This window comes from Alligator sinensis, unplaced genomic scaffold (genome assembly GCF_000455745.1).
Source record: "Alligator sinensis unplaced genomic scaffold, ASM45574v1 scaffold520_1, whole genome shotgun sequence".
Taxonomy (NCBI): domain Eukaryota; kingdom Metazoa; phylum Chordata; order Crocodylia; family Alligatoridae; genus Alligator; species Alligator sinensis.
This window is the reverse complement of record NW_005842064.1, coordinates 352,986-368,309: the sequence shown is the minus strand read 5'-3', so window position 1 is coordinate 368,309 and position 15,324 is coordinate 352,986. Positions and strand designations below refer to the sequence as shown.

The 15,324-nt window shown below is 49.8% G+C and overlaps 1 protein-coding gene across 3 annotated transcripts in view; it reads right to left on the bottom strand.

Annotated features, from left to right (window-relative positions):
• Positions 1 to 15,324, bottom strand: part of NFE2L1 (nuclear factor, erythroid 2 like 1) — a 30,282-nt gene continuing 14,958 nt past the window's right edge. Inside the window, exons 1-7 of one of the 3 annotated variants that reach the window (XM_014519773.2) lie at positions 14,782 to 15,318; positions 13,568 to 13,779; positions 12,663 to 13,174; positions 5,276 to 5,491; positions 4,385 to 4,474; positions 3,860 to 4,021; positions 1 to 3,299 (exon numbers count right to left, since the gene is read on the bottom strand). In XM_014519773.2, coding sequence (XP_014375259.1) covers positions 1,983 to 3,299; positions 3,860 to 4,021; positions 4,385 to 4,474; positions 5,276 to 5,491; positions 12,663 to 13,172 — 2,295 coding nt within the window. In that variant the 5' untranslated portion in view covers positions 13,173 to 13,174; positions 13,568 to 13,779; positions 14,782 to 15,318 and the 3' untranslated portion in view covers positions 1 to 1,982. Of the gene's footprint in view, positions 3,300 to 3,859; positions 4,022 to 4,384; positions 4,475 to 5,275; positions 5,492 to 12,662; positions 13,175 to 13,461; positions 13,517 to 13,567; positions 13,780 to 14,781; positions 15,319 to 15,324 lie in introns of those variants that run through there. The other 2 variants (XM_006023271.3, XM_025203743.1) reach the window with 2 other exon arrangements.

The following is a 15,324-nucleotide window of genomic DNA, read 5'->3' as shown; positions in this document are numbered from 1 at the left end:
TGTACAGTGAATAAGCCATTTTATTTTTGTCCTGTGCTCACACAATCTCTCTTCTTTCCCTGACAGGTCACAGATCATTAAAATAAACATTCCTAAGAGGAAAATAATTTAAAACATACACTCAGGGCTTCATTCCAACCTCCCCACACCCAACCACATCTCTTGTGCTTCAGCTCATGCATAAAAACAAAGCCATTGAATCACAGAAGGTAGAGATGGAAGAGACCTATTTGGTTCTGGCTAGTCCATCTTATACTGTCCAGCATGAGACCATGGCACAGAAGATACACTAACCAAGTGCCCTACAGGTCTTGCCATAATGTATTCTGAGATGCAACTGCTTTTAGGATGCCTGGAACATGCATTTCTGACAGGTGTCTACTACCATGTTAGATTTCTCCAGGCACAGCAGAGCTTTGCTCAACAAGGCTCTTCCCCTGAAATCGCCACTGCCAGGTCCTCCATAGGATGCATTGTTCTGTTCAGTGCTATGCCCTCATCCCACCCGCTATTACATGCACAGGACTGGCTAGGAAAGCCATGTTAAGCTTTTCAGTTGCTGGTTAAGTCAGTACGCTCCCAGCTGTGCTATACTGTAAATACAGCTTCTAGGATTGTCTTGGTCTTAGAGACCAAGACCAACAGTGATCAAGGCACTACCCCCACCCCCCTCCTTAAAACAAAGGAAGTGAGACCAACACCTAGGGACAGAAGAGAATCCTATAATGTGATCACACAGTTACACTGAGTCTGTATGGCAAAGAGAACATTGACCAGCTTTGAACATTGGGGCTTCTCCCTTTACTCAACACACTCTAGACCCTAAAGGGAAAATGGGGCTGAAGCCCAAACACTCAAAGTGCAGTTAAACAGGAATCCTAACATGTCTAGTTCTATAAGTGACAAGCCCACGTCATGGGGTAGGAACCAGCTGCTCCCCCAGTTGTGTTGTATACTGACCAGAATTGCCACACACCAACCCCACGCACATCTCAGGCTACCCAGCAGCCAGTTCCCCAAAGCTCTTGCCCGGATAAGCCAGGAATTGGCTGCAGGGGAGCTTTAGACCACAGCCCACCCCCTCCCCTTTTAACCCAAAGCAATTCCTCAGCCAGTCAGCGGGAGAAGACAGCATTTGCATGCAGGCTACTGCGTGCCATCTCATCTAATGCATCTCGGAGTCCCAGCAAGGTGCTGGCTCGTCGGCAGTGACATGCTTTGTGAGTTTGGTGGGGGATGCATTATTGCATTGGTTCTGTTAACCCTTTCCAGTTCCACCTATTCCAGAAGTCCTAAAAGCCATAAGATAGCCAATGCTTAGAAGCTCCTCCAGAGATCCTAATGGGTCTCCCATTAAACTCCACCCCAAGCCCTCCACTAAGACTTTCAACTGGAAAGAGTTAATAAGTCTCACACCTTTTTGTGTTTCCATGTGTGCACTGGTCTGATCTAGGAAGGGATGTTGGTTAATCTGGAATTAAGTCAGATTTAATCTCTCACACTGATGTCAAAACTGGTTCAAGGGGGGAAAAAACCCAACTACCTGAAATCACAGAACTTTGGAAGTTCGGAAAAAAATGTCTCTCCTATAACTTTTTGTTTTTTAAAGTTCATTTACTTAGATCCCGTCTTACTTAAAGCCAGTCCCTAACAGCAGTTGCTCCATCCTCCGCTGATTCTCACCACCAGTGATGCCAACTTGTTGCCTGTGCTCAAAGGATTCCAGGTTGTAGAGGGCGCTGGGCTTGCCCAGTGCACCATTCATTCCTCCCCAGTCACTCCCCAAGAGGAGCCATCAGAAGCACAATGTGCAGGTCCTGCACCCTCCACGTGCAGCAGTCTCTTCCTGTACACTGGCCGGCAGCAGTCATGTTTGAGAAGATATATTGGATAAGAAGGCATGAAAGTTCCTCTAAGTACTTCCAGGCTCAGCCCTTCTCCAGTTTCTAACTTTAGAGAGTTCCCCACTCCTCCCCCTTGCCTCACTTCCTCCTGTCTTTCTGTTTCCTCTCCTGCCTCCTGGCCTGCTGGTCAGCCAAGGTGCGAGGTATCAAGATAACACTGCCATCACTGGCATACTGTAGAGCATACTGGTTTGGAGAATAGGGCTGGCCATTTTCATCACGCAGGCGCCCAAACACTTCCTGGTAGAGGTTCTGCACCTTTTGTTTCATCTGGCGGATGGACTTGAGAAATTCTACCTTCTCCCTGAGCAATTTGGACTTGTCCCTCTGCAAGTCCTCCACATCCCGTTCCAGGTTCAGGATGGTGTCCAGTTTCCTCTTGCGGCAGTTCTGTGCAGCCATCTTGTTCTTGCCCCTCCTCCTGATGTCCCGAATCAGGCTCAACTGTGCCTCACTGAGCTGGTACTTGGAGAGAAGTTCGTTGAACTCTTCCACAGGCAGGTTTATGATCTTATCATTGGTGAAAGGGATCTTCATGGCTCGAGCTCGATGCTCATCCCGGCTCATCTGCTTATCCAGGAACTCTGATGGCTTCTCCTTACTGCTTTTCTTCCCTGTGTTGGGCAGTTTGGGCTCATCAGGGTCCAGAGCTCCAGGTGCCATGTTATAGGTGTGGTTGTGGCCAACATGCTCCAGATAAGGCAAGTAGTGTAGCTGTGATGGGTCCTGATAACTCATGCGGCAGAACTTGCTGTACTCTGGCTGGTATCCAACTGCCCCTTCTGTTTCTTCAAAGTCTACATTTTCAGAGTCTGAGCTGTAGCCTACAGCTCCTTCCTCAGAAAAAGAAGAGGAGGAGGAAGAGGAGGAGGAGGAGGAGGCTTCTGAACTACTAAGTGAAGCAGGGCTATGGCTGGAATCCAGAGAAAGCCCTGAGTCAGAATCAAACTCTTCTTCCAGCTGAGAGGCTTGCACTGGGTTGAAACCTTCCTCAATAGCCAAGTCCATTAAACTGATCTCATCAAGCATGGCTTCATCTAGAAGACCCCCTAATGGATCCGGCAGCTCAGGACCACTTGTTTCATTGACTGTGCTATTTAGCTGTGAAGGAAAAAAGATCCCACTCAAGTTGGTAGATCCAAAGCTAGTGTTGAGGCCAGTAGAGTTGTCTGGAGCCAGCTGGAGCAGAGCTGAGTTGCTAGCCATGGAGGGGCTCTCAATCTCTGAGTTGAAGAGGGAAGAGAAGTCCTGTGTGCAGCTACCCAGAGATGCCTGATGCAGGCTGACATTCTGATTGATGGGAGTGTTTGGAGCAAGACTGTAGTTAGCAGTCAGCAGGTCTCCACTGGTGCTGTTGTACAGAGTTTCAGCAGCTGTGTTATTCACTTCCATAGCCTAAAAAGAGACAAGCAGCAGTTTAGCAAATGAGCCACCTGCTGGCATCATCTTTTCTCTCCCATCTCTGACACACTGCAGCCACCACCACCAAAAGCCACAAAGAGAAAAGACAGCCTGCAGCGATCATGGAACAAGCTAGTTCCAGCAGCACTGGTACAGTATGTAGAACACAAAAGGCAGAAATTCTGTACCCAGACACACCTTTATTTTGTGTACTGAGACAAGAAAAAGGGGCAGTAGATACGAAGCCCACAACAGCAACTGAACCCTAGAGCACAACTGTAGAACAGCCACGACATGGCTGGCAAACCTGCTCCAGCATTCAGACAAAGAGCAACACCTTGAGCTACAAGGGCAAATGCCCCTACATAAATGCTCAGAATTCAGTATCTTGAGACATCTCAGTGTGGCAGTCTGGCTGTGTGTGCACACATGTAAAGCAGAATACCCACACATGTAAACACCTCAGCCTTGCGCTGGGTACCCTCTGGAGGTAGAGAAGGGAGTCATCATTACAAGTAACCATTGCAAAGTGACTGGCATGAACAAGAACCAACCTGTATTTCCATTATAGACATGAGGTCCTGCCACTGTTGCTCCAGGTCGAATGGGGACTCTGTCTCCGTCAGAAGAGGAGACAGGAGGCCGTTCTGGATAACTGAAGACACACTCTCGCTAGGCACAGCTTCGTTTAGGCTGGAGGCATCGGCAGGTGGAAACTGAATATGAAACAGCATTAGTCCACTGTGGAAAAGCATTAAGCTAACAACTCCCCACAAATGCTTTTTAGGTCCCAGGCAGGGAACTGCTTCCCTTCTGTTCATGACCCCCCCCCCCCCAATTCACCGCAAACACCCCCCCCCCCCTCACCAATTCACTGCAAACTAATGTGAAGAAGTCAGAAGCTTTCAGTTGTAACCACTGTTCCCCTTAGTTGCTTCACAGGAGCAGTGGAGCCTCCACAGATGGATTAACCCTATTTACTGCCTGAATTGGGGAAACAGCCACCACACTGCAGTGCTCTATCTGTCCCACCTACCAGCGAAGAGCAGGAATTTGTTTCCATCCCCATGCAGACTCACCTCAGAGTTCTCCCCAAAGGGGAAGGTGGCCTCCAGAAGTCTAAGGCACTCTTCCAGGGACAGAGCTGTCTGATCCTCCACACCAGGCACCTGGGCAACAAAGAGTCAATTTACTTCACAGCCCAAGGCATTTGGAAGTACCCAGATACAAGACAGAAGGTTTTAACCAGGGGCAGCACAGACCTGAGCACATAGCATATTCTTCAGAACCTTCATGTGTCCAACAAGCCAGAAGCCCCACTCGCTTTCGCAGAATTGTCACCATCAACCCACATGCCAGAGATCCTGATGACTCTGGAGCTAAGTAACACAACCCTAGGACAGTCCAGGGGCAGAAGGCACTCCTGCCTGGGTCCATTTCAGCTACGCATACTACAGGTGGAGACACTCCCTCAAGGCTCTGCCCCCTCACAAGCACGCACTTAAAGCAGAACAGGAGCCAGCAGCACCTGTTCCAGAGTGCTCACTGGAATAAAGCTTTGGTCAGCACTTATAGGGCTCTGGCCTTGCCTCGTTTCATGGTACTAGCCCTTCTGCCTATTGTCCGATACTGTTTATTGTGGCATCCCAAAGATTTGCTCAAGGCTGCTTAGTTATTCCTCCCAGTTCACCCGTTTTGCAGCTATGTCTAGCCTAGGAGAACAGACGTGCTCTCCAGCATCACACCCTGCCTTCCACAGGGATGACAAGCACCATGTCCTCTTCCTAGCTCAACAGCAGGCAGGAAAGAAAGAGCCTCAAAAGTCAGCACTCAGTGCCACCCCTAGTAAGAAGCTGGCTGCAGGCTCCCTCTCCCTCTGCTCTCCAGCAGGTGCACAAGACCCAAGACACTGCATCATGCTGGGAAGGAACAAGAGTGTGACCACCAAGGCCTACTTAAGGGGCTCTTACCTGTGCAGGGAAACTCTCCCCGGTTTCTCCATCAACTAGTACATTTCTATCCAAGATCTCATTCCCTCCGCTCCTCCAGCTGTCCCCACGCTCCCTCCCATCACTCAGCTCTTTGTCCACTTCGCTCTCCTTCTGACGGTGGCTGTAGTCAAAAATCTCTCGCCCAGCGCCAAGATCAATATCCTGTCTCCACAGGATGTCAATCAAATCGATGTCCTGAAAGACAGGCAGAATTTCATTCAGCACTTGGCCAGCTCCCCAACCACAGGAAAGACCCTCTTCTCCCTTGGCCCCTGGGGGAGACCCCTCATCTCTGAGGGACAGCGATGCCAATTTAGACTGGTACCTGCTGGCATCGTATTATGTGGCACACCTCCATGCCAGCACACCAACTGTGACACCCTCTTATGGCATACCATCTAGTTTCCTACCAGTGAGATCTTTCAATCAGCGCTAGACAATCCCACCCCCACACAATGGCTTCTTTCACAGACTGCTGCTGGGGACCCCAGACACCATTCCTTTCAATCCTGCCTCGCACAGAGCCCAGGCCCTGCAGCCCCTCCACACAAGAGCCAAGAGCTATCTGCCCTCCCTGCAGGGTCTCTAACAGTGGCTCTGCAAAGGGGATAGGCTGGAGAAAAAGCAGAAAACTCCAGAGAAAGAAAGACTTTCTGTCTCCTCCCTGCTCTCCATATATGCAGGTGCCTCCTCCCATCCCAGGAAAAAAGGAGTCTGCAGCTTTAACTTGGCTGGGCTGCACGATGCCGGCTGGCTGGCAAGGGCCAATTGTCATGCAGGATGGCTGCTCCATGGACGAGCTTGCATCAGCCTGTGGTGCCATTCTCGACATTTGCATAAAGGGGTGGAGTGCACTGGAGAGGAAAAACCCTGCATTTCCAGCCACCTGATGCAACTTGAGATCCTTGCTGCCGCTCTCCACACGCTACAGACAACAGAGATGCCAGCCATGCCCAGCCCTACGGCTACAACTGAGACACAGGCCCCTGCCCTGCCAGACCCCTTTGGGCTTCACCCTGAGCACCCTGCTGCGGCCCTGGTCTGCATCCCCCCCCTCCCGTTCTCTACAGCCCTGGAGTCCCCAGGCAAGGAATCTATAACCCTGAACCGTAACTGGACATGCCTGCTCCCCACTTCTACCTCACAGCATCATCAGGATCTGCCCCTTAGCATCAAGATACTGTCTGAGCAACCTTGGGACCACAAAACCCCACCTACTGCTGCCGAACCCAGGGTACAGCCCACACCCCCTCAATGGCAGCTGGGGCTGGTTTAGTCCTCTCAGGTCTCTTAATGATGCTGTGACCCAAAGCCTTACCCTTGCAATTACCACCTGGGCAGTACTGAGTCGTCCCCACCCAGCATCCCACATCCCTGCACAGATGGGCTTTGGTGCTACTGGAAAATTAACTGCAGACTGCTATCAGACAGTCTTTACTACCCCTCCCTGCCAGAACTGAGGGCTGGGCCATCTCTGCCTCCCAGACAAGGATTTTCTCCCACTTCCTTGAGACAGCAGTAATCTGGGAGCATTTTCATTTGCAGTTTATAGAAATGGAGCAGAATAACCCAAAGCAGCCCCAGGCTCTATAGAACTCAACCCAAGCTCCCCAAGCACCAGGTTACAATGGCACCACACACAGGACCCCTAATATTTAGGCTCCAAGCTCTAAACTCTCCCCTGATCCCATCCCCCTCCATTCAAAAAACACTCCCCAAAAACTAGCCTCTGCCAAGGCCAAAACATCAGGTGACTGAAATGCCAGCCTCAACAAGGACCCCTGAATGCCCCCAATATCCAGCACCTTGGCTGTACAACAGCTTTGACCATACGGAGTTCCCCAGTCTCCCCACCCCAGGGCATCAGTGCCTTCAGCATCTCTGCCTAGCCTGGAGCAGCACGCTATGCTGGGGCAGTAAAAGGGTTAAGGTAAGTGATACCTTTTTCATGTCCCCAGCTGCTGCTCATGGAGCTGTCCATGCAGATCATGGTCTATGTGGAGCGAATTCCGGGTAGGCAGAGCTGTGTGACCCAGGCAGGATGCCGCACAGACATCTCCAGTTTCAGTAACTGAGCTTTTTTTGGCAGGCTGGACCCTGGCTTGTTTGGAAGCCCCCTACAGCATGTGATCCACAGGTGCTGTGCTACAGCCAGCCCCCCACCCCCTCCTCCTGCTCCCAGCCGCGATCCAATCCTCTGCCCTGCTTGTTGCTTAGGCAGGAGTTAGCCCGAATCCCCACCCCCTGCTCATTGCTGAGGCTGCAGCGAGATGGAATCCCCACCCCATGCTCAACGCCCAGGCTGCAGCGAGCCTAAATCCCCTCCCCTCCCCCGCCTGCCTGTTACCTAGGCTGCAGCCAGAGCCAATCCCCTCCCCCAGGTCACCGCTGAGGATGCGGAGGGAGCCAGTCTCCTCCCTCTGCTTGTTACCTAGGCTGCGGCGAGAGCCAATCCCATGCCCTGGGTCACTGCTGAGGATGCGGAGGGAGCCAGTCTCCTCCCTGTGCTCGTCACCTAGGCTGCGGCGAGAGCCAATCTCCTCCCCCCCCAGGTCGCTGTGAAGGCTGCAGCGAGAAGCAGGCGTCCCCTCCTTGTGCTCCCTGCCTGGGCCTCTGTCTCCTTGAAGAGACGCTCCCACGCTAAGGTGCCCCACCCACAGCTCCCCAGGCTGGTGCAGTGGGCTTGGCAGCAGGGCACAGCTCCCCACCCCTCGCTCTCCACTCCAACTTACAACATCAGCTCCGAGCAGCAGGAGACACCCCCCACTGCCTGGAGATCGGGCCCCTTTGCCAGGAGTCTTTACATTCCCTCTGGAAGTTACCAGCAATGCAGCTCCCCTTTTCCTGATAAGCTAAGTTTCCTCCCCACCCCCTTATCAGAGGAGGAGGAAGAAAAGAACCAGATCAGCTTTGGCAAAGGACCCCCAGCCATGTCTTCCCAGACTCCACCAGGAAATGGGCCCCTGGCCTCCCTTTCCATAGCAAAAAAACCCCCAAAAAGGTCAGGACCAGAGGCTGGGAGTCAGTGCTGTCTGCACATGTGCAGTGATGTCACACGGAGGCTGGGCAGGATTTTCACATTGCATTTGCATCCCAGATGAGAGGACAAGGGCTTGGCCACCGAGTTTGGAGCAAGGACTCCAGGCTGGTGGGAGCCACAGCTTGTGGCCCAACACTAGATTCCTCAAGGGCAGCACGCAGGCCTCGCACTGTTCAGTTATGAAGTAACCTGTCCACAACAGAAGTTTCTTCTGAGTCTTTGGCACTTAAGCATTTATCCCTTATATCTTTTGACCTAATGACTGCAGATGATCTCGTATGCCGTATAAAGATTGAATTCTTTTTTGAAAGGCTTTTGAGCTTTTGCAAGTTCCACAAGGTCCTGCCTCCTGTCAGTGTTACATTAACTGCCTTTCCATTTTTGCTAGAAATCCCTTTGTTCCCATATTATGGGACAGGGTAACTAGGAATACCCCATATATGGTATCCCTCACACCCTCCTCATCTGTTTCCTCTCTGAAGCTGACATCTTCTCAAGTTCTACAAGCCTCTAGTCATTCAGTCACCAATGCCTGGATCCCTTCTGTTTCTGAAATGTCTTCAGCATCACCCACACAGCCCTTTTTGCTTTACCTTTGTGAATGTGCTCAAGTTCCCCGTGGGCCTTGGCCGAGAACTCCCGCACATCCAAAATCCTCACCTTGGACTCTTGGTTCTTCTCTAACCCAAGCCACTGGAATTGGGAAGTAGCATCAAAAAACCCCAGTGCCCCCTCAAGCTCCAGATGCCACCCACGAGGCATTTCTCCCCTCTTAGAACCAATACTTAAAAGGGGATGCAACTTACAGTCCTTAGAGGTCAAGACTGAGAGGTAAGAAGCCTCTCAGCTCCACTCCCGACTTGCTGTGTGATGCTGGACAAGGCATTGAACCTCTCTGCACTCTACCAAAAAATAACACCCAGCACTTGCACTGCTTCATATGTGGCTCTCGGAGCACTGTCACAGAGTGGGTGGAGGTCTCTGACCCCTTTTATTGAGAGTCAGAGAAGTAATTTACCTTCTTCAAAGGGGGAAATCTTTTTTTAAAAAAAAACACTCTGTTAGCATTAAATACTATTCCAGCTGTCAAAAAGAAGACCTGTATGACCCTGGGCTATCCTGGTTGAATGCTTGAACCACTTTGGGTCCAAGCAGGGCTGGGAAGATACGGCGTGGTCTCTATTGAGCCCTACAGATTTTTCTAGGTGATTAACAAAAGCACCCTAACTAAACTCCCTCAGCCCAAGAGTAACAAATCTCCTGTTACTCCTAACATCCAAGGTTAACAGAAACAGTATGTCCTGGGCTGGTCACTCTATCTGGTAGGTGTCCCTAGGAACTGACTGTAAACAAGACTGCTGTATGCAGACACAGCCAAGTGTAAGGAGATCTTATCCCTGTGCTAATACTCTGTTACCAGAGGACTGGCTGGACGGCAGCTTTGTGATACTGGGATAATACCAAACACTGACAGCTCATCACATGTTTGGCTTTTGGGTATTTTTATCCTCTTGTTGTGGAAATGTTACAGGGCCATGGTAATCCACAGGACCGGTCTTTTTCAAAGATCAGCCAGCAGGACAATTCCTCTCTTCCCCAGGTCAAAGGGGAAAAAACCCAGAGACTTGGGACCAAACCCCTTAAGATGCTGTAAGTGCATGTGAAATGCAACTGCAAACAGCACCCCCCTCCCCAGATACCCCACCACCTCTAAGATGACAGAACAAGATAAGCCACTAGAGTCCTGCACCACACCAAGGGGGAACACTTCAACCCCAAGATACTATATGCTTATTCTCAGAGCCAGATCTAATGTGGACTATGTGATCTGAGCAGTGTCTCAAATTTTAAGTGCCTGGAGAAATGGAAAACTGGTCTCCTCTAACCCTACCATTCTCTGCCTGCTCCCATCCTCTTGTTTGTTTCCTCAAGGGTATCAGGAGGAGACTCAATCCACACATCTCAGGTGAATACCAATTCCAGCATCTGCCAGGAACTGCACAGCACAGCACAGCACAAACACACCTAACTGCAAAGCTTTTAAGTGGCTACCAACCACACACATGAATGGGGTTTGGGGTTCCAGACAAAACAATGATCACTTTGATAATGCTCTGAAATAAGACTCCATGCTTGGTAGTTTCACGTATGCCATGTACAGCAGCAAGTACGGTCTTGCCCACCCCTTGGGGAACACAGGACGATGTGAAGTGCATGTGTACTTGGGAGAGGCGGGGCTAGAAGGCAGGATTTCCTAGTACTGAATGCCAGCAGTCCTGACCACCAGAGAAATCCAGGGAAGGCACTATGTCCCAAAGGAGGTCACAGTGCATCTTGTGGTTCAGTTGAGAAAAAAAAACAAAAACAAAAAAACCCAACTCTCTATCAGGTCTAAGCCAGGACAACGGTACAAACACAGATTGTCACGGGTGAAAGGAAAGCGCATGCTTGTATAAACAGATTACACAAGGAAGGGGTTAGAATCCACAACAAAAGAGGAGCAATTGGAACGAAACGGTGTACAAATATGGACACTTTCTGTAGGGTTGGTATGTGGATTATCCAGAAATTTCACTTGCAGCAATTCAGTTTGTGCTGGCCAGCACTGCAGTCTGCTCACTGCATCCTGCTCACTGCATCCTGCATATAGAAAACCGACAGTTGGAATGGCATTTTAAAATACAACTAAGGAGGCTTCAGGAAACCAGTAATGTTATCAACCTACAGACCACACAGATCAGCAACGGGATTCTTCTTACAATCCATACCCTGGCCCTTCTACAAATGAATCCAGAGATACTGACCTCCACCCTTGCATTTATATAGCACTTCCCAAAATATCTCCAGGCACAGCATCCCTATCCTAGAGCCCAAAACACAGAAGACAGAGGGCCTGGTGGTTAAAGCTTACAATGGGAGTCTGGAAACATAATTTGCTGTTTTCATGTTATATGACCTTGGACAAGTCATTTCAGCCTTCACCCCAGTTTCCCCATTTGCAAAAGAGGGATAAAAAAATACTTCTCTCTCCAAGCATGGAAGAAGCTAAATTTAGTATTTGTGGGAAGGGTTCTGAGTTGTCAGACAGAAGGTACTGTAATGACTACTCCAAGGTCACACAAAGTGAGCCTTGAAAACAGAAAGTGTAGCACTTACTTTCAGTTTCCTGCTCTAAACCCCAGGCTAAACTACCAGTGTTAGGCTCAACCTTTGCATCATCCTCTGTTCTTCCCCCAGTCAAATCAGTAGGCAGGAAAAGGTCTTCTTTTCAGGCAGGCTCTGCCCCACCCAGGCTTCCTGTAGCAATATCACGCCATTCAGTAAACATCAGATCTGAAGCCAGGTTCACCTTTTACCTCCTAGATGAGCCCTTGCACACCACTTAGGATACGTTTCTGTACATTTCTGAACAGAAACTAGCATATGGAAAGAGCAGGATGGAGACCCCAGGCAATTTCATCACAGCATATGGAAAGAGCAGGATGGAGACCCCAATCAATTTCATCCCCTGCCTGCAAAATTTCAAAGAGCTGTCCTGAAGCAGATTAGGGATCAGGACAGCAAAGCATGAAACTCTCTGTGCCCACTCCACCCTTCCCCAGACATAACATCTTGTCTGAGCTCCAAGCCACGACATTCAGGAGAGATTGTAGTTACCATGCAAACATTAAACCGTAGCACATGGTCGCTAAGAGCAGTGCAATATGGCCAAAGGGAAGGAAAAGCGGAACATGCCTTGACAAAGAAACCTAATGGAAAGAAAGCATAGCAGCTGCTGGGGGCCAAAACATGACTGTGTCATAGCAACCAGGAGAACACACTTCTTTGGGAAAAAAAGGAGCCAGTTTCTAATTCACCACCCTCCCCGCTCCTTTACGAGGAAAACCAAGCAGTAAACAGGATTTGGATAAAATCCAGAGAGGAGTATTTCACCCCCGACTTGACACATGGGATGTAACTGTTACCCAACAGAGCAGAGTAAACAGGGGGCAGTATTGGATCACGCCCACAAATACAAAGTTACAGTTGACAGAATGACTTCTTGACCGCCTTCCCCAATTTCAGACCAAGATCCCATAGATCAAAATTAAAAGAATCTAGATCCTGCCAAGTCCAGCTTAAGTTCAGTGCCCTGGGATTCACCAATCAGGGCCTGGCTTTCAGAAGCACCCAGTACACACAGGTCCCGCTGACTCCCACAGGAACCACTGAATGCTGAGCCCTTCTGGAAATCAGGCTCTAAGCTACTCCTTTCCTTGGGGTCCTCCAATAAACATTTTCCCTTCTTCCCTAGCACACATCTCACATAAAAAGGGAGCTGCCTACCTCTTTGGTCAAGTCTCCATTCACTGGAGGCGCCACCGCTCCTAAGTCTTCCAGTTCTTCACCAAATCCCTGCTCGGCTCCGTTCTCCCTTACACCATTGTCAGGATTGGGCCCGTCCTGCAAGCCACTGCCATTCTCTAGGGTGATGCCCGAGCTGGGCTGGGTGCTGGACACAGAACCCTCAGGATCTCGATGTACCAGCCAGGCATTTACTTCAGTGGTGGGCACTTCAAACCTGTCCAGGGCCCTCACTTGATTGAGGAGCCTCCGAGCGGTGAAATAATAGTCCAGGTCTACGCTTTTTGGATGGATGCCATATCCGTCCAAGGTGTTCCGCAGGTTGTGGAACTGGGTCTGAGTGTAAGCAGAGCTCTGACCCAGAATGATTTCCCTCAGAGGGGGAAGCTGCGAATTCAGGTAGGTGTCCACGTCCACACGAACTCCTATCAAGCTCAGTAGAATGGTGAACTGGATGAGTCCTTCAGTGAAATATTTCTTCAAAGAAAGCATTTCTGAAGGGGGGGAGGGGAAGCAAAACAAAGAGGGGTGGAAGGTTTAAAAACCCCCAGTCAAAACAGTCTGCACAGCAAGTTTTATCCACACACGCACACACACGTGCACGCACACACACAATGCAAGTGTTAAAAATATCACAATTCAACAGGAGTTCAAAGAAAATTAAAAGCCTGAGTTCTGAGGTCATTCCAGGGTTCCTTTTCAATTCCTAAGCGTTCAGAGGCCATCAGGTTACTCATGAGTCCATTTAAAAATCTAAATCTCCACAAGCAATAAAATATACCCTGGAAACAACCTCCACCCTTCCAGTGCTCTTTCCTCCTCTTCAGAACTTCAACTGTTTTATAACACACAGCCAATGCAGCTACTTATAAACCCACGTGACTTACTGTCTGAAAAGTCCACATACAGCAACTTCCTTTCGCCTTGCTGATGCCCGGCAGCAGCTCTTGAATGGGACGTGTTCTCCGGGACAGCTGCCTCTCCTCTCTCCCTCCTCCTGGCGTGAGACGTTTCCTGAAGGAGCTCGTAAAGAGTCAAAGTTCCAACCACCAAACAGATTCAAAGACTCCTCCGTAACTGACTGTGGTTTTGTCAGAAGCTGAAATATAACCAGAGAACAAGTATGATAACATGCTGATGAGAGACACCACCCTACACGTCAGATATGTAGCTACTATACTGGGAAACAGCAGCTTTACTGCTCTATCTGAACCAAACACAAAACCCATTTCACTCAAAAGGCTGGTTTCCTGATATAACATCCACAGAAGCACATACTGAACAAAGGTTGTTACCTTCTGTGTCAAAACCATGGAACCCCCCTCCCTGCTCTATTCTTAGTCTAGTACATCAACTTCCCCTCTCTCTGGAGCAGGATTCCTGCTCCAACTCTCTTTCACTCCCTAGCCCAGTTTTCAGTGATACTATAAACAACCATCAGGGGCTTTCCATGGGGAAAAAAAATAAAAATAAAAAAAAAATCAGCATTCGTGACTGCTGCACAGCCAATGAAAACAACATCACAGCACACCGGGGTTGGCTCTTTCCTATGCAGTCCTTTCTCCTCTGCTTCCCTGATCCCTGTAGAGCAGGGTTTTTTTTTTTCCTTTTTGTTTTTTTAAAGGCATACTGATAATGCCTTCATGCCACAAAGTGACCTTCGACATCAAGTCACCCACACCTCCAGTGCCCCACATACAAGGATGAAGGTCCCGATTTCTAGCAAAACACCATACCATTTAAACTTCCCCATCAGAGCCCACTCCTAGTTCTCTCCCACCAAGAGCCCCTATTGTTATTTCTTTTTTTTTCCAACTAGGTCTCAAATGCTGCCTCATGTGAAGTCACCCACAAAAAGGGCTGCAGGTTTGCTGTGACAGATTCCAGCCCTTGCGTGCCCAACCTGAGCAGAAGTGAGCAGGAGCAGGAGTTGGGAGCAGGTAACTTTGGTTTAAATTAACCTGTAATCACATCTCCCAGGTCCATCCTCTGCAGGCACAAGACCCCCTTGAGGGGAGAAGAAAACAATTTCAAGTCCCATGACACGCAATTACAGCCCCAAGCATCTGGTTTAGCAACGCTCTCTGTTCCAAGTGCTCACCGCTGATTAATAAGGGGGATCCCATCCCTGGCCCCTTTCCCTTGGCACTTGCAGGGGGAGTTTGAGTTCTTAGGATCACAGAGAAGCAGGGCTGGAAGGGACCTCCAGAGGTCATCTCCTCCCACCCCCTGCCCAAGCCTATCCAAACCATAATCTAAACTCTACATAAAGCAACCATCAACCCTGACACAACATAGACCTAACCTGCCACAGGTAAAGCAGGGGAATCAGGACAGTCAAGGCCCCACATCTATGAAACATTGTCAATACAAGCTCAAGAGATGCCAGGGGGAGGGCTGTGCCCCCCCCCAAACATCAAAGGGTCCATGAGTGTGCCCCCCCAACCCCCACATAACAGTCCAGCTGCTTTTGCCCCTACAATCCCAGCACGTGGGTCCAGGCTTTTTTGGGGAGCTCCCACATCATTCCCTCCACTGGCGCTTTTGTCCTATGGCAGCTTCCCCACAGAGATGCTGCCCTAGCCCAGAATCGTAGAATTGCAGAGAAGCAGGGCTGGAAGGGACCTGGGGAGGCCATCTAGCC